Source organism: Alexandromys fortis, unplaced genomic scaffold, assembly GCF_014885135.2.
Source record: "Alexandromys fortis isolate MF-2015 unplaced genomic scaffold, M_Fortis_MF-2015_v1.1 scaffold_6, whole genome shotgun sequence".
In the NCBI taxonomy this organism is placed as follows: Eukaryota; Metazoa; Chordata; class Mammalia; order Rodentia; family Cricetidae; genus Alexandromys; species Alexandromys fortis.
In genome coordinates this window covers 20,478,749-20,500,882 of record NW_026067902.1, presented here as the reverse complement: position 1 = coordinate 20,500,882, position 22,134 = coordinate 20,478,749, and the positions used below count along the sequence as shown (strand labels likewise).

At 44.4% G+C, this 22,134-nt stretch overlaps 1 protein-coding gene across 5 annotated transcripts in view; it reads left to right on the top strand.

Annotated features, from left to right (window-relative positions):
- Positions 1 to 5,712: 5,712 nt before the first annotated feature.
- Eif2ak4 (eukaryotic translation initiation factor 2 alpha kinase 4) overlaps positions 5,713 to 22,134 on the top strand; it is an 87,133-nt gene continuing 70,711 nt past the window's right edge. For 2 of the 5 annotated variants that reach the window (XR_007590072.1, XM_050132227.1), the window contains exons 1-2: positions 5,713 to 5,953; positions 17,779 to 17,891. Coding sequence is in view for 4 of the 5 variants with exons in the window: in XM_050132227.1 (XP_049988184.1) it covers positions 5,810 to 5,953; positions 17,779 to 17,891 (257 nt within the window). In the remaining variant the exon portion in view is untranslated. Of the gene's footprint in view, positions 5,954 to 17,778; positions 17,892 to 19,649; positions 19,700 to 22,134 lie in introns of all 5 variants that reach the window. The other 3 variants (XM_050132219.1, XM_050132205.1, XM_050132212.1) reach the window with 3 other exon arrangements.

Sequence of the window (22,134 nt, the reverse complement as noted above, 5' to 3'; positions counted from 1 at the left end):
CCCAAAGTTCTTTGGTACCGTTGGGGCATCCATCTTCGGCCTACAGGCCCATGGTATCCAGATACATTTCCATGAAGCAGGAAATTTCAAAGACAGTTCAGTCATTTTCTGCTGTGTCCTGCAGAATGTCTCGCAGACTCTTTCATGAATCAGGAACCCCGAAAGACCATCTCACCTTTAGGCAAGTTCAGCAGTCCTCTCTCTGAGGGTTCTCTGTGTCCAGTTTATGCAACAGTCCAGGCAAGAGCAGTTTCTTGCCCAAATGACTATCCAACTCCATAAGGATCCTCTTCGATGCCCATCTTCCTCTTGAAGTAGCTGGTGCTGCCAGGAGCAGACGTGTCTCCTTGTCATGAAAAGTCCTAAGTTATTAAAATATTTTAAATGCCATATTCTGCAGTCTTTGAAAGATATGAAGAATGCCTATCTAACTGAAATATATCTCTATATATCTAGAAAATCTAATTAACATGACTACAAGCTTAACTATTAGCGATGATTATCCATTAACAACCTATATTTCCTAATTATACATTACATTTTTAAATGAACTACACAATCACAATACCTTAATCAAGATCAAAAATACATATACATATAACAAAATTGACCTTAAAATCCATACCAATGCAAATTATTCATATCTATATCATATCCCCCTTTAAATGTAAAAGAACATTTATAAACAATATTTGGGAACATGGGCGTAGTTTTTTCTCTCCAAACTGCTTCCTGCTGAATAGGGGCGCTGTTAATCAGATCATTTAGGGTGTAACCTGTGTGCCAGGTTCATCTCAGTTGGCAGTTGAGTGAAGCAATTTTTTGAGGGTGTTCACAGCAACCTTTCAGGAGGGCGTGGTCTATCATACCAAATCGGAATAGATGCAATCCACAGGGTCACATCCTCTGTGAAAACAAAAGAAGGACTTTTCCAAAGCATCATATCCTTAGACCCAAATTCTGAAGTCAAGATACCTTTAGAACATATGTGCAGGTTCAGCTTAGCAGCCCATATAATGAAATGTCTCTCTGTACTTAGCTCCTTCACAGTCAAAAATTTTAAAGAAAACACAATGTACATAATCCAGACTCTCTGTGAATTTTCCATTTTTACGTGGCTTATTTTTCTTTATTTCTCTTAATCTATAACTATCTGTACTTCTGTACTCTGTCTCTTTAAAGACTTTACCCTTTTTCTTTTTAAGACATTAACTTTATTCTTTATATTCTTTTTCTTCTCTCTCCCAAGCCTACGTACATTCATCCAACAGTGTCTGAATCTGTTCTATTGTGAATCTGTAATTTTTTTATTATCCAGGAGCATTTCTTAAAATGTTAAGCATTTCTTAAAAACTTAAGTTGCACCATGTATAGGTAATACGGTACTGCCTGTGTCCTGCCCAGTCTAAACCTTAACTGCGCGGTTTTAAGGTAATTACGGTAGTTCCTGCCTGAGACCAGCACAGTTCAGCATGGAGCAGCCGCTCCTGCCTCAGAGTCATTTGGTGCTTCTGAGCTGAGCACAGTTCCAGGCACACAGCAGTTCACATTGGAGCCGCAATCAGCAGTTTAATTCTGAGACTGAGTGTGCAGCACAGAAACTCTTTTCATCCAAGTTACAGCCAAATCTGACATGCAGAGCACTGCGCAGTCTGAAAACGCGTCTCTGTATGGCGGCAGGAATCCGCCATGCTCTTCCGCCTGCCTAAGCCTGATTCCGCCATCTGCCCAGGTGCAGGCAGGGAACGCTGAGCCATCGGCAGGTCTCAGAGCATTCTCCTTCCGATCCCAAGTGGGAACAGAAACATCCAGTCCCATAAAAGCCTTGAAATGCTTTAAAGCCAGAGTTCACGCTGGCAGTACAGCACCAGGAAGCCGTGCTTTAAAATGACGCAGCTTTTTTTTTTTCTGCTGCTGTTGCTGAATCAGGAATCTCTCTACAGCACGCCACCAACAAAACAGCAAAAATCTGTGTTAAACTCTCTCTCCCTTATTTTTAAGCCTTCTCAGGTTTTTAAGTGGATTTAGCCCATCACGTCTGGGCGCCATCTGTTGAAATTAGGAGTGGCGGCAGGGCTGCGTAATTACACGGAAACTGTATTCTTTCAAACACTGTCTGGCCCGGCTAGGTCCAGTTTCTTATTGGCTCTTACATATTGTTTTAACCCATTTTTAATATTCTGTGTAGCCCATGAGCTGGCTTACCAGAGAGGATCTTAACCTGCGTCTGTTTGGAGTGGGAGCATCATGGCAACTCTTACTCAGTTTCTTTTTTTCAGAATTCTCTTCTGTCTACTCCGCCTACCTAATTTTCTGTCCTATGAGGGCCGAGGCAGTTTCTTTATTAATAAGAAATCACTCCCACATCAAACAAATAAGGATGCTTCTTTTCAAAACAGTAAATAAGGCACTGGTGCACATCTGTCACTGTGTTTCAAGTTTGAAGACCACGGATACAAGTTCCTGTCAAGATCAAGGAACTGGAAGGCTAGGAACTAACGGCGATACAGTGTTTCCACTTTGGAATACGCTTGAGAATTTCTGGTTTCTTACTTTGAAATTTTGACATTAAACTAATTTCAAGCTTGCATAAAGGTTGCAAGACTCATTCAAAGAACTCACATGATCCTTCCCTTAAATTCTCCAGTGGTCAACACTGGACAATACACTTATCATTCTCTCCCTATTTATATTTTTTATTATTTTGGAACAAATTGCTGGTTTAACTTTCTATTATCCATTAATGTTACAGTGAAATTTTCTTGATAAGCAGGACATAGCAACATGTTTACATCATCACAGACATCACATTGTTTCCTCTGAATGGAAACATCACCCTCAGACTCAGGAGCCCTGAGAAATAAACTAAAGGTCACTGATTCTCATGCCCCTCTCCAGTGATAGAAAAAAAAAAAGAGTAAACAACTTCTGGGGAGGAGACTGACCTGTGGGACTCCAGAGAGGGGAGATTTTAGGTCTGTGGAGTATGGAACTACCTACAAGGTGTGCAGGCAGCTCATGTAGTAACTTCCAGAGCCTTTGCTCTTGCTGAGGGGGGGAGGTGAGGGAGGGGGGTGTTTTTGAGTCATCCCTGGTCCTTGTAAGTAACCCATCACCCATATTCCTATTAGTAGCACCAATAAAAACTCCTTGGTTCACCAAGTTAGACATTGGTGCATTTGTTACTTTGGGATGAAGTGTGTCGTGTGTGTATTGTGTCACCCCAGGAAAAGACTGTCACACAACACCAAAGTACAATTAATAAAGTCAGGAAACGAACACTGATATAATACTTCAGTCTTATCCACACCCTTACAATTTTTGTTGATTGTTTTGATTACATCCTTCACAGATTTGGCATCCAGTATAGGTCCCAACCTTAGACAAATGGCAAGTTTTAATTATAAACTGGGTGTTGAATTCTTTTTTTAATTGTTGTTTGGATCTGGAGAGACAGCTCAGTGGTTCTTAGCGCTTGCTTTTCTTTCAGAGCACCCAGGTTCAGTTCCCAGCACCTACATGCCAGCTCCTCCTGTGTCTCCAGTTCCAGGGGATCCGACCCTTAGGAGCACTAAGATTCACAAGTCAAAAACTTGAAAAAATTTAAATCTTTAAAAAAATGTTATATCATTCTAAGCCTGTTGCTCAGTGGTAGACTATAGGCTTAGCATCCTTGGGGTCCTGGATTCATTTTCTAGCAAATTCCTTCACCTCAAAAGAAATTGTTACATTTTTAGAATTCAATTTTTAAAATTTTAAAGTTACACTTATTTATTTATTAGGATGGGGCACATGTGGAGGTCTGAGGACATGTGGGAGTCAATTCTCTCCTTCACCATATGGGTCTGGGAGTTGGAATTTCAAGCTTGGCAGCAAGTGCTTTTCTCTATTAAGCCGTCTTCCCATCCAGAAAGTGTTACATTTGATGGTAAATGGATCACCTTATATTGGCTTCAAAGGGTCTTTATTGTTACACATATATGTGTTGTTAGAGGAAAAAATATGATATTTGATATTTAAAACATTTCTAGAAGAAGGAAAAAGTAAACAATATTGGTGAGACATTTGAAGTTGTTGGACTTGGGTGACAAATACACAGGATTATTATAATGTATTCTCTGCTTTTGTGTTGGAAATTTTTTGTAATGAGTTTTTCTTTTTTAATGGGAAAAGACCTGATGGAAAATGGAAGAATTTTAGAGACTGGTATGATGTGACCATACTTGTGACATAGGCACTTTACTTTGGCTGCAATAGGAAAAGCTGCTCAGCATGGGACAAGGATGAAGACCGGCTGAGCGGAGAGCCCTGCAGTGGTGGGAGAGATGGGAAGCAGCCTAGGGGAAACTGAGGAAATGATGACGACTTGAATGTGAGAGCTGGAATCCAGATCTTCACTTTTCTTAAGTGCTGCTGTGGACCCAGCCAGTGGTCACTGGACATGAAACAAGTCTCCAAAGCAGGGAGAAGATTGTTTTTTTGTTGGGTTTTTGTTTTGTTTTTCGAGACAGGGTTTACTCTGTAGCTTTGGAGCCTATCCTGGAAATAGTTCTTGTAGACCAGGCTGGCCTCGAACTCACAGAGATCCACCTGACTCTGCCTCCCATGTGCTGGGATTAAAGCCACTGCCAGATGGTTCTTAAGAGGCCTTTGCGTTATGTGGTCTGAACAGAAGGGATAAATAACAGTGAGATGCCTAAGTAATCATTACTAAATGGACAACATAGTTGCAAACAAGATGGACAGAGACATGTCACCTAAACCTAACTTGAGGTGCTGATGCATTTTTTTTTCTGAATCAAGCTGCAGCATGTAAACAACAAAGCAATTGCAATGTCTGAATAGATAGGTTACATATATGCTTGAAAAAAAAATATAGTCAGATAGTAATGGTGGCATGGTCTCATGATACTAGCATTGGGGAGGATGAAGCAGGAAGACTACAAGAGTAATACCAATTCAAAATATACGTTTCCACATAAGGCCACATATACACACCTGCATGTAAGGTAAGATGCAACACAAAGAAAGCTCAAACTTAAATGAACAGTCCAGATTACATTAAATTTACACTAACTGGTTGGATGATTCTTTTCGTGGGAGTGTAGCTCATTAAAATGCACAATTTGTCAGTTGATAAGGCAAACAGAGAACTTCAGAGGGGCCAGAGCGCATGCATGGGATATTAAATGGAATGGCTCAAGAGATGACTGAAGGGTACTAATGTGGAAAAAGGATTTGTGATTTTTACTCCCAGTAGTCTCATTCTGGGAAGTCGGGTAAGGTACGTGACTTAAGAACTAATCTGAAAAAAAAAAAAAAAAGAACTAATCTGTCATTTAAAAACTTCCCCTCACAAGCACCTATTTATACTACTACAGGTTTGTTTTGTGAAAACTAGTGTCTTCGTCACGCCAACCTGAGTGATTTGTTTTCCCACGTGTTCCTGCAATTCCCGATTCAATTCCATCCCTGAGGATTAGGGTAAAGCGTTCCCGACTCCTGTTCTTCTAGAAGTCTTCTGGCCTTGGGAATTAGGGGCGAAGTCACGCGGGATGCCTTCTCCGCTTCTCCGGCTCTAGGCTCCGCCCCAGCACTCCCCGCCCGCGCAGAGCCACGCCCCTGGGCCGGCCTTTGGCCGAGGCTCCGCCCCAGACTGGTTTCCCGCGTGGGGGGGAGGTCCTGCCTTCAAAGCGCCGCCCCGGCGCAGAGCCACGCCCCTAGCTCGGCCACGGCGCCGGCTGAGCCCGGTAGCCCTGCCGTGCACCACCGCTACCTCGGCTAGGCCGCTGCGCCTGCCCCGGCCGCCATGGCTGGGGGCCGCGGGGCCTCTGGTCGCGGCCGGGCTGAGCCGCAGGAGAGCTATTCGCAGCGACAAGACCATGAGCTGCAGGCCCTGGAGGCCATTTACGGCTCGGACTTCCAGGATCTGCGTCCGGATGCACACCAACCGGTAGGAACGTGGCTAGTCTGGCCTGCTCCTGACTTGCCCCGGCCCGGCGTTCTCCAGTCTAGGGACCCAGCCAGACGCCACTAGATTGGGGCGACCACTTAGATCCTGCAGGCTTTTCATCTGTCTAGTTCTACCACCCTCAATTTCTGCCCCTGCATCGCCGCTTGTCTCCAGTGGCAGCACCTGGGTTGAATTCTCTTTCCCCCAAGTCATCTCCTCTCTCTGCCCTGCCTCTTTTCCCGCTGACGTCCCCTAACAACCCTGATTTCTTCCCCACCCCTGTCTGGCCCGTGCCCTCAAGGTCGGTTTACCGCCACACCTTCATAGTCACTCACGGCTACTTTGTGCTGGGGACGCTTAGGGGGCGTGGGTCCAGGCCTTGTGCAAACAGACTCCCGGGTCACACTATGTAAATCCGGTGTGGAAGAACTTTCAGTACCTTTCCTCTGAAGCGTTTGAGGAAGAAGGCATTTATTGTCTCTGTAATGCAGAGCTCTGTAATGTAGTGCTTACCGAGTCCGTTTTATTTAGAATATTACTTTCCTTTTCGTGTGGAACTTAAGCTGGGGACAGTGACAGTTTCTCCCTATCCTTGAATAGTTTATCTGCCGAAAATGTTCCTGCATATTGCCATTTTGGAATTACCCTCCGTCTGCCTGAATTCTGTAACTCATAGTATCTGCCTTACCTCTCGATACTTAGCATTCCTTTATGAAATAGTCTTTCCTGGAGTTGTCATGGCCAAGATTCTTCCATTAATCAATACGCTTTTTTGTTAAATAACCAACGATTTAGACGCTGGAAACAGAGCCTCAGATAAAATACGCACAAAACCCGTGCTGCCTGCGGGGAGCTTACTTTTCTAGGACTTTTAAGAGTTATTTGTAACTTCACATACAGTTTATACACGATCTTGGTAAACAGTAAAGATAACCTATAGGTCATCTGGCTACTTTTCCGTTTCCAGAGAACCAGGAAGTGGGACCTAAGTCGCCAGAATAGTGTTACAGAATGTGCAGGCCACTCAGGTTGGGCCGAATGATTTTGCTTTAGCTTTTTCTGCTCCCAAGGTGCAGGAAAATGGAATGGAAACCAGCGGCTGCTGTTTGGTAATGATACTGATAATCCTAAGAATTTACAGCTCGTGGCCTTTATAGCCAAGAAGACTACACACAGAAGCCAACTGTAAAGGCAGCTGGCTGGAGGTAGTCAGTAATGCTCTCTGACCTGGATCACGAGGAATATAGCCAACACTTTCTTTCATAAGCCTCTCAGGCAAGTAATTGATGCTCAGGCTGATGAATCAGAAGCCACTCTTGAACAAGCCCTCTTTACCACCTGCTACTTGACCGTCTTCAGGGAAAGGTTATTCAGGTTCACAATTCTGAATCCAGAACCCTTGAGGCCTAGTGGAACATTCCTGGGTGCCTGCTCCACCTCCCAACAGGCCTTGGGGGTGGGGGAGGGGCGGGGGCGTGTCCAAAATTTAAACCTGATGAAATGTATGAGTATGCAAACTTCAGCCTGTACAGAAGAAGGACAGTTAATTGCATCTTCTCATTCCAGGCAAAATTTGCTGCCAATAAATTCAGATTAGGTGTTTTTTGTTTTTTAACTTTTGTGGGATATATCATGGATTAAATTTCAAGATTGAAGTTTATTGTTCATATAGATAGCAACCACTTTAGAGTGTGTATCAAAAAGTAATTTACATATTGAAAAGTTTAGATACCAGTCATTTAAGATATACTTTATAATTCAAGGATATCTAAAAAGTATTACTTGCTTATCTTGTTTAGCTTTCTGTGTCAGCAAAGGGTCCGCTCACTCATCACTTGGCTTGGTAGGCATGGCGATCCCTCCTTGCTTCTGTCTGGGTCCTCTGATTTGAATGAGTGTGCTGTCTCTTTGGCCTTCATCACCATTGAAGGGGTCCCACTTTTCAACTTACCCATAAGTGACTGAAACTTGTCCTGTTGTAATTTTTATTTCTTTGGTTAGAAATCATGTCAGTTACCTTGGTTTGTAAGTCACTTTCCTTTTCTCTGAACTGTTCATATTTGTTAATTTATTTTTCTACGTAATGTCTATTTTCTTAATAAGTGATTAAAGGGTAGACATATTTTAGGGAAATTAATGTTTGTGGTAACATGCTACAAAAATTTCCTCTTAATTAAGCATAGACTTGTTTATATAATTTATGTAATTAAAACTTTAACAGAATCAAAATGAACTCCTTACCTTATGAGCCACCTGGATATTTTATCCTTCCCCCCCTCGAGAAAGTGCTTCCCCCTCTGAGGTAGGGTGATTGCACACCATGCCCTAAGTTTGTTCCTCATTCCCAAGAAACAAACAGAGGAAAAAAAGAAGGAAAACATTCCCTTGCTTCAGGGTTAGATGAATTAACCAACGTTTTTGATTATTTCATGACTTCATTAAAAAAAAACCCTTCCATCAGATAAATATAGAAACAGCTTACAGCTTTTTTAAAGAAGCTCCATCTTCACGGGGGTCTAGATCACATTGTTCATGTGCCATCCAGTCTCACAATCTGAGAAACGGTTGAATTTTCCAGATTTCTCTGCTGTCAACGGAAGTGTTGCCTTCCAGCCCCCAGACTGCTGGTTTCACAGAACACCTGCTTGCAGGTTGCTACCCTCCCATTCCCGAGCTAGATACAAAGCTTTCCACAGTTGCCACTGGCCGTTCTCAAATGTCGCTACATCTGTTCCTTGCCACGGTCTCTTTCTCTCTTTCTTTTTTAACACCGTTACAACATTGCTTTAAACTATTGTAGATTTAGTGTTTAATGCTGTTGCCTGTTGCCATTCGCTGTAAGGGATTTTCCTGACTAGTTTTTCAATCTAAACGTTCAAATGGGGTTGCCTTCACTTTCTGCCGCTATAACGTACTACTACAGGTTGTAAACTCTGTAACAACAAACAAAACAAAACCCAAACAGTCCTGGAATATGGGAAGTCAAAACTCAGGGCCTTGCGGCATCACAAATGGCAGAAGGCATGGGAAGGCAAAGGAGGGCAAACGTGTATGCTGTGCCTGTCGTTGTCATCTTATAAAGCTACTGATCCCATCATGGCAGTGCCACCTCAACTATCATCGGAATATAAGAATAGATTAATTTTTCGCATACGTGAACTTTTGAAGGGCACATGGGACCATAGCACCATGTCCAATCCTGTTCGAATGTTCTAATGTTAGTTCAAAATGGAACTGAAGATCATATGAAATATTAAAGAATCTAATGTTTGCATTTGTAATTTTCACTAGCTTGACTACAGGCAAATACTTGAGAAAAGAGGATGAATTTGGTGACTATACCGAATATTCATTGTTAGAGATGGAGGAATGAGGGAAATAAATATTTAAGGCATTTTATATAAATCTAGAGGGATGTCATCTAATTCCATTACCTGAGCACTTGCAGTTGGTGTCTTTCTGACTGTTACTGTCTTCATTTTTTTCCTGATGTGACGTATGAGTGTGTGCGCATGCACACATGTATTTGCAGTGCTTATACTGTACCCCAATACATATCGAGGCCAGAGGAGGATACCAGATGTCTTTTTCTATTGCTTTCTACTTGTTTTTTTATTTTATTTTTGTTTATTTTTTAAATTGAGACAGGATCTCTCATTGTACCTAAGCTCACCATCCTAGGCTGGTTCCCAGGATCCACCTACCTCTGCCCTCCAATGCTAGGGTTGTAGGCACATACAAACATGTAGATCTGATTAGGTTTTATGTGGGTCCTGGGAATTTAAACTCGGGTCCTCTTGCTAATACAGAAAGTGTTTTTACCCAGCAAGCCATCTTCCCAGTCCACTGTCTCATTTGGGGTTCTGCACAGACTTAACAAGCAGATTACCCAGTGTTAAGTCTGGAGTGTAGCCTCCAGCCCCAGGCATCCATCCCAGCCCCCTGGCCTGGGAGTTACCTTAGTCTAGATTCCAAATCCCAGCATGCCAGGGGCTGGAGGCTACACTCCAGATTAACATTTCCCACTAGGTCCAACCTCTTAAAAGTTCATTTCCAGCCTGGCAGTGATGGTGCACACTTTTAATCCCAGTACTTGGGAAGTCAAGGCAGGTGGATCTCTGTGAGTTCAGGACAGCCTGTCTCAAACAAACAAACAAAAAACAAGTTTATTCCCCTGAGGTACTGAGCTGGGAGTGAAGATTGGCTTGTGGGTCCTTAAGGGACATTGAAGATGCAGACTATGGCAAAACCCTTTGAACTAAACAGTAGGGATTTCTGAGGCTCTGACCTAGGCCATCTCTAGGAGCTGTGCATGGGATTAACTGAAGGTCCCTGGAATGTCCTCTTTGTAAAGTGTTGCTGCCTTTTAATCCACTGCTGTCATCAGCCACTGCAACTCCAGCCGCGGCCGCTGTAGCCACAGCTGAATTTATCTAAATCTCGTCCCTCTAAGGAACTCAAGATTCAAATGTCGGAGGTAGAATTCTGCTCCTCGGAGAGGCTGAATAGCAAGTAGCTCACTGCCTCTCCTAGCCCCTTCTTAAAAACCCTCTGCACCTGGCTTCTTCCTACCACTTCCTGTCAGCTAGATGCTGATTCAGCCTCCTGACCGCAGGTGAATTTTACTTAGTCAAACACATTTTTGCATCATTAGACAAATATTCAAGAGCATAAACAGAGTAACACACCTTAAAATAATATTCTACAACAGTGTTCTGTGTTCCTAAGAGTTGATGTTGGCTGCTTTGTTTCTTGAAGAGCTAGGAGGTTGGCTGGCTGTTTGTCTGTGAGTTCCACACAAGCATGGCCTCTCCTGAGAAAGGACTGAATTTCTATTTCTTGCTTGAGTCTGCTTAGATGTTTTGCTAAAAAAAAAAAAAAAAAAAAAAAACAGTATCCAACTATATGGTCACTTTAAGAAATGTGTTTAGCTCATATTCTGTTATGATGACTCATGATTTCTCTCAACTACTTTCTCCTTGGTTCTGTACACCAGAATGGTCTCAAACTTGTGATCCTCCTGCTGCCGCCCCAAGTGCTGGAATTAGAGGTGTGCACCACCACGTCTGACCTCAGGTCTTCTTGTTGTACCACCTTTATATCACTAATATTTTTCAGTCTTCAAAATATTTTTGTGCATTTTTAAAAATTTCCTTATTTTATTATTTTATGTGTATAAGCGTTTTCTCAAATGTGTGTCTGTGTACCACACGTGTGCTTAATACCCAAGGAGGTCAGAAGGGGGTGTCATATCCCATCAAACTGGAGTTACAGACCAGCCATGTGGGTGCTGGGAATCTAACCCAGTCCCTTTGCAAACTTAACAGTCCATAGAGTTGTTAAATACGTTTCTTAAATTTATTTTACAACCCGACCGCTGTTTCTCCTCCTTCCTCTTCTTCCAGTTCATCCACCACCACCTTCCCTCTGCACCACCCCACATTCGCTCCTCCTCCATTTCTGTTCAGAGGAGGGCCTCTCCCGCGGATATCAACAGAGCGTGGTACATCAAGTTTAAGGCTGGAAGAGACAACCCAGAATGAGAAAAAGGGTCCCAAAGCCAGCAAAAGAGTCAGACTCTGTTAGAAGCTCCACAAGAGGATCAAGCTACACAACTGTCTCATATATACAGAGGGCCTAGGTCAGCCCTGTGCAGGCTCCCTGGTTGTGGGTTCAGTCTCTGAGCCCCTATGAGCCCAGGTTAATTGATTCTGTGGGTTTTCTTGTGGTGTCCTTGACCTCTCTGACTTCCTTCCTCCCTGCTTCCGCAGGATTCCCCAGGCTCCACCTAATGTCTGCTGTGGGTCTGCATCTGTTTCCATCAGTTGCTGGGTGAAGCATCTCTGATGATAACTGGGCTAGGCACCAATCTGTGAGTGTAGCAGAATATCATTAGGACTCATTTCATTACGTTTGTTGTTGTTTGGTTGTCTATCCTAGGTCTCTGGGTCATCTAGCCTCTGGGTCCTGGCCCTGCAGACAGTGCCGGGGGTGAGCTCCCTCTCAGGGCATGGGTCTCCACCTGGACCAGTCATGGGTGGGCCTGGGCCACTCCCACGATTTCTGTGCCACCCACGCCCCAGCATATATTATAGGCAGGACAGATTGAATGTTGAAGGTTATGTGGCTGAGGTGGTGTCCTAGTCCCTTCCTTGGAAGTCTTGCCTGATTACAAGAGATGGTTAAATACTTTTTAACCAAATTTTATCCAGCTACAGGACCCAGTGTAAGCTAATTCATTGTGTTCTGAGCATATATTGAAAAAAAAACAAAAAACAACAAAAAAATTTTCTGTCTGCTTGAGTAAAACCTAGCAAATATTGTGGCCTTATCTCTGAAAGAACACTTTCTTAGGACTGGCTCCAAAGCTACAGTGTAAACCTTGTCTTGAAAAACCAAAAAAAGAAAAGAAAAAGAAACCCTTTCTTGAGCAGATTTTTGCTTTCGATAGTTTTCTTTCAGTAAGCTTGTGATCGTTAGTATTAGGTTTAGCTGCATATGCCAGAGAACCTTACAAGAAAGTTTCTGCATATTAAAATCTGGAGGCCAGGAGCTCTTCTGTTTTGCTAAGGATGCTCTACCCTTCATGTGCCCTTGTGGTCTAACGTAGGTCTCTAAACTCCAGCTTTTGTAGCCTTATCCCAACCTGGAGAAAGTGCTTATGAAGTTGGGCCCCGGGGCACAAATTTGTAATCCGAACCCTCAGAGGGCCAAGGTGAGTTCAGGGCCAACCTGGGCTATCTATCAAAACTCCAAATCAGAAGTTTTATCCTTTTATTTAGGATCATTTTCTCTAAATTGCACATGATCATTCTCCTTTTTGTGTGGTTTTGGGTACTGAAACCAGGGCCTCTCGCACCGAGACAGAGGCCCCGCAACAGCTCCATCCATCCTAGGAGTACTGCAGTGGCCACTCACCTCGCCAGTCAGCCTGATGCTTCAGTGGCCTGTTTTTGTTCTTTGGGTCGTCCTGTCTTGGAACTCACACCCTGACAAGTTACTAGACTTAAATTAATCCTGGTTATTCCTGAGTGGCTGTGGTCTGTTCCTGCGTGTGAGCCGCCATCACTGGGCTCCTGGACCTCAGGAAGTGGAGACCTTTCTGCCTCGGGTGTCTCCTCTCTTCAGATCATGTTCTATCCTCGTCCTCACACACTGGTTTTGATATTAGCTGGGCTGGCCATTTCATCCCTACTGGCTCTCTGGTGTGCTGCACCGAGGGTGTAACTAGACTGTGAAGCCTGCCCGAGGGTCTGTGACTGCTCCAATCAAGGAGTATTTGCTGGATATGTCTTATTCAGCCTGGGGTTCTGCATACTGTCACCCTTCTGTGTTCCCAGTGGTCCCGGGAGCTGGCTTCAGATGCCTCTTTTCCTGTAGTTAGCAGCAGTCCTTCATGGGCTCTTTTGCACTTCATTTACATGAGTCCTATGCAGAACGGCTTAGTGCTGTGGTTCTCCAGTGAGCTGCTGGCTCCTGAAGCTTGCTTCCGGCTTCAGTGCCTGAGAGCATTTAGCCTTGGCCTCACTAGACTCTTCGCCAGGGAGGTTAGTTGCTTGCATTCAGATGGACTTGCGTTCAGGTAATGGGGGGGGGGGGGCTGGGCATCTAGAGCCAGGCTCAGTCCGGGAGACCATGATGGCCACGGGGTTTCTGATAAAGTTCTGAATGTGCGGCTCTCTTCCACTTCCTGCTCTGCCTGTGCCCTGGGCCTGCTACCACAGTAGTGGTCTGAGGACTCCCGAGAAGACGGAGTTCAGTGTGAGTTTTCACAAGCAGATAAGACAAGTCAGTCCTTGGCTCGGCTTTCACAGACGAAGTACCCTGGTTGGGGGACTCTGGCCACGCAGGCAGATGCACGCCAGGGATATTGGTGAAGCACCTTCAGCCACGCAAGCCAAAAAATCCTAGACAAATTCAGGTGAAAACTCTTTGAAGATGTTGTAACAGCTGGAAAGTCCATTTTCTGAGCTGCAGAAAAGTGTGTTCTTAGAATTAGTCATAGTGCGGCATCTACAGTGTTAACTATAGATGAATTTTCATGGATAATCCAGTACGTGGATACATAAGCTTCTCTTTCCTCCTCAGTGAGATGACCACGGGAATCCTGTCTGTGTCAGTCAACATCCAGTCAACACTCAGAGAGACAACTGATGGGAAGGAAGGCTAAACCGTTTTCAGAAATAGCTTATCTCATGTGCAGCCTTCCTGCCTCAGTGTCCCCGATGATGGGATTAAAGGTTCAAGCCACATTTCTTGGCTCTGCCTTGGGCATTAAAATACCATATTCTGGGATGGGAGGACCAAAATTTGGAGTCTACAGGCTTGGTGATTGCCAGTGATCCCAATACTTAAGAGACAGAGATAGGATCCCTGGGGAAAGCTGAGCATCCTGTCCAGATGGAAGTGGCAGTCTTTGGGTTCAGGAGACCCGGCCTCAATGAATAAAGTGAGAGTGATCAAGGAAGATTCTCTGGCGTCGACTTCAAGCTCTGTGTGCGTGTGCATACAGTGAGTGTGCTCTTCTACATACACGCGCCCTGCACACACATGCAGAAACATCTGTATTCTGTATTGTTCTAAAGTAATCTATATTGGGGGAAAATAATTTCTTAACAGAATGTTAACAGGTGATGGTAATGTCTTTCCAACTCTTATGTCCAGTGAGACAGTAGTGACTTGGTGTCAAAAGTCAAAAGCACAGGTAAAATTTTGACTAGCTTTCTCTCTGTGTGTAGATCTCTAAAATTGAGCTAAATAACCTATTTTTGCCAGACTGTTGTCAGAAAATAAAATATTGACAAAGTCTAGTTGGTTAAGACCTAGAATAAGCTCTAGCAGGTGGTTGTAGAAAGAGTAACCTCTGCTAAAAAATGGGCTGTAAATTGGTAACTGTAGAAACTTCATGGCAAGTACAAGGGTCTATTATATCATTATCTTTTCGTTCATTTGGTTTTTGCTGATTGTTAAAGTTTTCATTTAAAAATCATTTTTTTTTAAATGAGGCTATTTGGGGCTCAGAGTGCTTTCTGCTCTTCCAGAGGACCCGAGTTTCCCAGCTCATGACTGCTTGCAACTCCAAGGGAATCCAGGACCCTTCTTTGACTTCTTTGAGTACCTGTGGCATATGTTCACAGAAACACGCACACAGCACACACTAATTTAAAAAAAAAATAACGATAATTTTGAAATAGGCTATTTAAGGAGAATGATCAAGGTATCAGATTTTCATGTCATTTCTAGTCACAAAATATCTCCTATGTGGAATTCTCTTGGCACATACAGCCACAATGTTGGCCTGCTGTGACTGAAGAGGGAGCAGGAGGCCCTGCATATAGTGGCTCCTCCCCTCCCCCTTCTGGCTCCTCCCCCACTTTTTGTATCCTGACTGCTGATCATCCTGGCTGCCTTGCTTGTGTCTAGGATCCTCTCTGTGCCAGCCTGCTCTTCTACACTGTCCCATCAACATTCTCACGTGCTTTAGCATTCCTTTCCTCTCTTTAAATCAGAACAAAATCCCTCCTCATTTTCATGCCCTCTCCATCTCTCCCAGCCATTCCCACCCACCCACCTCTGACTCTGTTCCATGTCCCCCATAACATTCAAACCTTGAAGGGGCCACCTGATTTGCACTGCCCTCTCGCTCACCTCGCTGTCATTCCTCAGCACACGCTCTGTGTGAGGGACCTGTAGCACTGATCTCGCCAAGGTCACAGGCTGTGAGGTCCTCTTGGAACGCATCCTCTACCACCTCAGGGAACAACTGGGACAAGACCCTTTCCTTTGTCTCTTCCATAGCCTGAGCTTTATTAGCTTGATCTCAAATGCATTTTCTCTTCCCTTTCCCACATTCTCTCCCTCTGGGCATCCTACCCAGGCTGAACTGTTAGAATCATTTCTTGTTGGTCTGAAATTCACAGTCGTGGGAATATAACCCTGGCCCTTATACATTGCTGGTCAAACTGTTAGTTTTTTATTTCTGCTTTTTATTTCTTACCCGTTCATTCCTTACTCAGCAACCAAAGGGGTCTTTTAAAGTATATGTTCTATCTTACCATTGATTGCCGTCTTTAAATCCTGCCAGGTTTGTTACCTGGCTGACAAAGCCCTGTGTGACCCATCCATTTCCCATCATGCCTGCTTTGTTTGGTCTCCCTTCTCGCCTGTGCCCAGGCATACTGGCCTCCTTTTGGCCTCTGGGGACACTCATCTCTGCCAGTCTCAGCTTACTTACCTAAGCATTGCCAGTGACATCTGAGCGTGTTCCCTTGCACCTCAAACACTGTTCAGTAGCTGTTCAGAGAACCCAAGAGGATCACAGCAGAGAATCCTGATGCTTCAGAGGCAGGAGCTGGCTTCCTGTAGGTAGTGACAAAAACTTGCCCATCCTGACAGCTACGAGCTGCTCCTGTATGTTGTGATTGGGCCAGGCTGGGGCTAGAAGGAAGGTTAAGGGTAAAAATGGCAGCATCTAAATCACTGAGGAAGATGAACGGGAAGGCTTGCAGTTGGGTATGAGATAGCTAGACTAGACAGCAGGAAGAGCGGGGCTCTGGGCCAGGGCCAGCTAGTGCCTGCAATACCACTGAGGAGTATATGTAGGGCACTGGTGTCCTTTTGTACACCCTTGCTTCTGATGCAGTTAGTGGTCATAGATTTAATTGTAAGTAAGGATGGCCACTCTTAAAACGTCTATGTTGGAGAGCACCCCGTATACAAAGCTAAAAAGGAGGTGACCAAGAAAGACTGTAGCTGCATCTTGGTGGCTGGGATGGGGGGGGGGGAGGCTGAAATGAGTGAACAGGGCAGGGGTCTGGTTACTTGGTGAAAAGCACCTGGCTGAGAAAGCACGTGTAGCTTCAGAAATATCCGGGATTCCCCATGCCAACCAAGCATTCCCCCTGTGAATGTCTCAGGGTTCAAATTGCAATGCAAATACAAAGTGAGCATCCGTAATCTGAAACCTGAATTCTAAACTACTTTCCAAAGAAAGTCTTAAACGTCTGGAAATATTTTAATTCCAAACCAAGTGAAGCTCACCCCAGGCATTTTGGGCAGGGGATGATTGGCCTGGATCCCCTGCTCAGAGGCCATCCTCCCTGTCTGTTCAGGTGGCTTCTCCCTCACCACCTGTCCCACCACTCAGCCCTATTGTTTTTACTGCTCTCCCCACACTTTGACACCGCTCATCTGTCCTAGTGTGTATCTACTGATGGGGCCAGGTCTGCACAAGTCCCCTCCAGCCTCTGGCCTGCAGGCTGGTACTAGCACATAGTTCATACCCAGTGCCATCCAACAGTGAAGCCACTCGGTTTGTTTTTTTCTTTTTTCATTCAATCCTTTGATACCTCTGAAAGGGGAAGTACATTTCTTCTAACATGAGTTTTGTTTTCAAACTGTGCTTTTGGAAATCTGACCCAACACCTGTGTAACTATCATTACTTACACAACTCGGGAGTAGAACTTTTCAGCTAAGGCGATCGCTGTCTTCCCTGTTAAGATCAGTTGGTTCAAGCCTGGCAGTGGTGGTGCACACCTTTAATCTTAGAACTCGAGAGGTAAAGACAGGGGGATTTCTGTGAGTTCTAGTCTACAAAACAAGTACCAGGGTAGCAGCACCTGTTCTTCCAGAGGTCCTGAGCTTGTCTACATAGCAGCTCCCAGCCAGCTAGAACTCCAGTGCCAGGCATCTTCCAGCCTCCTCAGGCGCCAGGCACAGACATATGCAGGCAAAACACGCATACACATGAAATAATAAAATTTAAAAGTACTTACTCACCAGGGGGAAAAAAGTCACAGAGAGATGTGTTCTTTTTCTCTTTTAGGTAAAAGAGCCTCCTGAAATCAATTTAGTTCTGTACCCTCAGGGCCTAACTGGCGAAGAAGTGTACGTGCAGGTGGACTTGAGGGTGAAATGCCCCCCAACATACCCAGATGTGTGAGTACCTTTATAAGTAGCTTTGACAACATCGAAATATTACAGTTAAGGAGAATTTTCTTTTTCCTTCTGTCTTCCATGTAAAATTTCAGTTCCCGTCATCTGTATCTCAGCACTACATCAGCCCTAGACATTCTCCCAAGAGCTGTCTTAAGTCTGCTCCTTACTGATACTAGGATTTACTCATTGGCTACCTTATTGCTTTTGCCATCCTAATGCTTATTTAATTCTTTGTCATTTAGAAAGAAGGAAGATTTAGATGCATAGGATAGAGGTGTGGCGAGCATTTAAAGTGCCCCCGCCATAGCTATTGGAAATGATGTGGCTTGCAGCTGCCTGGCCTTTTACTGCCTGGAGTAAAGGAAGGGATGTTGAGGCCTCTGTTTCTCTCAGTGGAGCAGTGTGAGCCTGACCAGCTGGTCCAGGGCTGTCCCTGTGTTCCAGGACTGTCCTATAGACCTTGACTATCCCTGCTCCTCCCCGCTAGTGCCAAGAGTATTCTCCAGTGATAGAGGCAGCTGTAAACACCCAGGCAGGTGCTATCCCACTGGGCTCCTCCGTAAAGTTTCCCAGATCCCCTGCGTTGGCCGGGATGGTGGCAAGCAGTTCTAACTTACCATGCGTGACACGTGAGGGGTCTTGAGGAGAGTGGCAATTGAAAGGCAGAGCTACCTTCCACAGTGGGTGGCACATGAGTGGAGGCTATGATTTTAAGATGTGGTCAGATCTGAGCTTCCTGATGTCAATAACTTGTGTGCTTCCAACAGTGTTGAGAGAGCGTGCATAGTAGACATGTAATAGGCTAATTCCTAAGAAAAGTACATTTATGAAATAAAACTAAGACAGTGGCTTTCTGGGGTTTTTTTTGTGTTTCTTTTTCTTTCTTTTCCTTTTTTTGGTTTTTTGAGACAGGGTTTCTCTATAGCCTTGGAGCCTGTCCTGGAACTCACTCTGTAGACCAGGCTCACCTTTTTAACTCATAAAGATCCACCTGTTCCTGCCTCCCGAGTGCTGGGATTAAAGGCGTGCGCCACCACTGCCCAGCTTTTTTTGTGTTTCATGGTGTGATGTACCTGGTACTGACACTATGTTAGTACAGACTGCTTAGGTCAAGGGCTCACTTTCTCAAGACAGTTCTTGCTTAAATGTCAAATACAAGCACCCATGCTTCTGACTGGTTGTAAATGTAGGGATTCCCACAAACCCTTCAGATTTGATAATTTGCTAGATTGACTCACAGAATTCAAGAAAACTGATTTTCTGGTTTGTTATAAAAGATCTCATTTAAACAGCTACACAGGACTGAACGTGGGGAAGGGCATGGACCTGTGTGTCCTCTCCAGGCCACTGTCCTCAGCACATCCATGTGCTCAGCAGCTCGCTGTATCCTTGTACCCTGCTGCTGCTGTTCCTGGGAGTAGGAGAGGTTTTGCTCTACAGGCATGACTCAGCAGTGATTAAGTCATTGGCGCTCAGTCTCCAACAGCACCCTTCTCACAGAGGTCTGGGGTATGGTTGGAATACCTCAAGTCCCACAGTCATGGCTTGAGCTGTCTGTGACCACCTGACACTGTGCAGGCATCCAACAAGAGTTGGCCTCACCTCATAAACTCTGGTCTGGTTGAAAAGGGTCTGTGACAAAGAATGTAAGATGCTCCCTTGAGCTATGCCACTCAGGGAATTCCAAGGGTAATGGGGCCTCTGAGCCAGAAGCTGTGGCCAAAGATCGCTGGTAACATATTCTTTATTGTACCATAGACTCAAGCAAATGTTTGTTCTTGAAAAGTCAACATGAAAAGCCCAGATACGTGAGTACTAAAATGTTAATTATAGCATAATTATTTAAAGTAAATAGACTAGTGCCACGCAGGAGGCTCATGCCTAAGATCCCAGTGTTTGAAAGGCTGAATCTGGAAGACCATGAGTTTGAGGCCACAAAGAAACACGAGAGCAATTTCTTGCCTGGGAGCTACTGATGTGTTTAAGTGGAAGATCTTTGCTAGTTGAACAATCCTTTGCATGATGGGAAGTTGAGTTGTAATCCTGACTTGTCTGTCGAACAACCCATTCCTGGCTTGTGAAAACCAAAAAGTCTCCAGATATTGGCAAATGTTTCCCGGGAAACTAAAACTACCCTGCTTGAAAAGCTCCTAGCTCCAAAGAACTATTCAGATAGTTATTTATCCATTCGATACAAGGATGGGATGACTTTTAAAACAACATAGAAATGCTTAGAGCTTAGAATGTTAAAAAGAAATCATATCAACCACCAAAACTATTACTAACATGTCAAGGACATAGAGATTAAAGTTTAATTAGTATAGTATGTAGACAGAAATTTCTGTCCCACCTGGTTCTTCAGCCGTTCAGTCCCAAGCAAGCAAACAGAGGCTTATCTTAATTATAAATGGTTTGGCTTATTACTAACTAGGTCTTACAACTTAAATTAACCCATAGTTCTTATCTATGTTTAGCCATGTGACTTGGTATCTTTTCTCAGTAAGGCATTCTCATCTTGCTTCCACTGTGTCTGGCCAGCAATTGTGTCTCTGCCTTTCCTTTTCCCAGAATTCCCCTAGTCTGGTTGCCCAACCTATACTTCCTGCCTGGTTACTGGGCAATCACCATTTTATTAAACCAATACAAGTGACAAATCTTTACAGTGTACAAGAGCATCATCCCACAGCAATAGTAGTACATGACTGTTTTGTTAGTATTGCTATGTAGATTTTTTTTTTGAGACAAGGTTTTATTGTGTTACTGGCTGACCTAGAACATAATATGCTGATCACCTGGCCTAAAATTCACAGAGATCTTCCCAACTCTGCTTTCCAAGTGCTAGGACTAAAGGTGTGCACTACCACACCTGGCCAAAAAAATTATGTAGGGCAGGAGAGGCTGGAGCTCGGTGATAAGCACACTGGCTGCTCTTCCAGAGGACCAAAGTTGAAGTCCCAGCACCTACATGATGGTTCACTACTCTCTATAAATCTAGTTCTAAGGGATCTGTACTAGCTGGGTTTGTGTTAACTTGACACAAGTTAGAGTCATCAGAGAAGAAGGAACCTCAGCTGAGGAGAGGCCTCCATGAGATCCAGCTCTAAGGCATTTTCTTAATTAGTGATCAATGAGGAAGGACCCAGCCCATGGTGGGTGGGACAACCCCTGTGCTGGTGGTCCTGGGTTCTATAAGAAAGCAGGCTGAGCAAGCCATGTGGAGCAAGCCCCCCTCCATGGCCTCTGCATCAGTTCCTGCCTCTAGGTTCCTGCCCTGTTTGAGTTCCTGTCCTGATTTCTTTCGGTGATGCTGAAGTGTAAGCCAAATAAACCCTTTCCTTCCGAACTTACTTTTTGATCCTGGTGTTTCGTCACAGTAATAAGAACCCCAACTGATACCCTCTCCTGGCTTTCATGGGTACTGTGGTACACAAGACATACATGCTGGAAAAACAACACACCATACACATAAAATAAAAATAGATAAATATATTTTTTAATTATGTAAGCGCCAGAGAGCTAAATCAGTAAAGTGGTTGCCGTGTAAGCACAGGGACCTGAGTTTGATCCCAGCAGGTTTGTAGAAAACGGACCGTGATGGTGTGTGTGGCGCTCCCAGTGCTGGTGATCCAGCTGGCCTCTGCTCCTAGGGGCAATGCCTAATGTTGACCTCTGTCCTCTGCATGCACAGGCACACGTGTGCGCGTTCACCTGTACATGTGCACCTGCTCAAAGATCACAGAGAAACCATTCTGTGGGGCTAAATTCTGGGGACCAGTCTGGCCTTTTTTAAATACTGTGACATAGGAAAACAGGTTTATGCATCGTAGTCCTTGGTGCCTCCATGAGAGGGAACCCTGGGTGTGCTGGGCGGTGTGGACTCAATACAGTTTGGCATCACTCAGCTTTCTTAAATATAAGCTAGCTCTCCCAGATTTCATCTGTCCAGGCAGGTAATGGCCGCAGCGTCCTGTCCCGCAGGCTGGGAATGAAGTGCAGAGAGAAAGCACAGGCAGGGGAATAGTGCTTAAGAAGGCTTCACCAAGGTAAAATGCCAAGAGCCGCTTAGAAATGCCTGACAGGAAGTGGTGACTCATTTTCTCATTGAGAAAACTACGTAAATTCTGTTTAATCCCAGAGAGCTATTAATGGACATTTTCTGGTTAGGACTGAAAGGAAACCCTGAGGCTGACTGTGTGACTTCCTTGAGTTTAAAGTATTTTCTCAGATGAGCTCTGAGGAACGA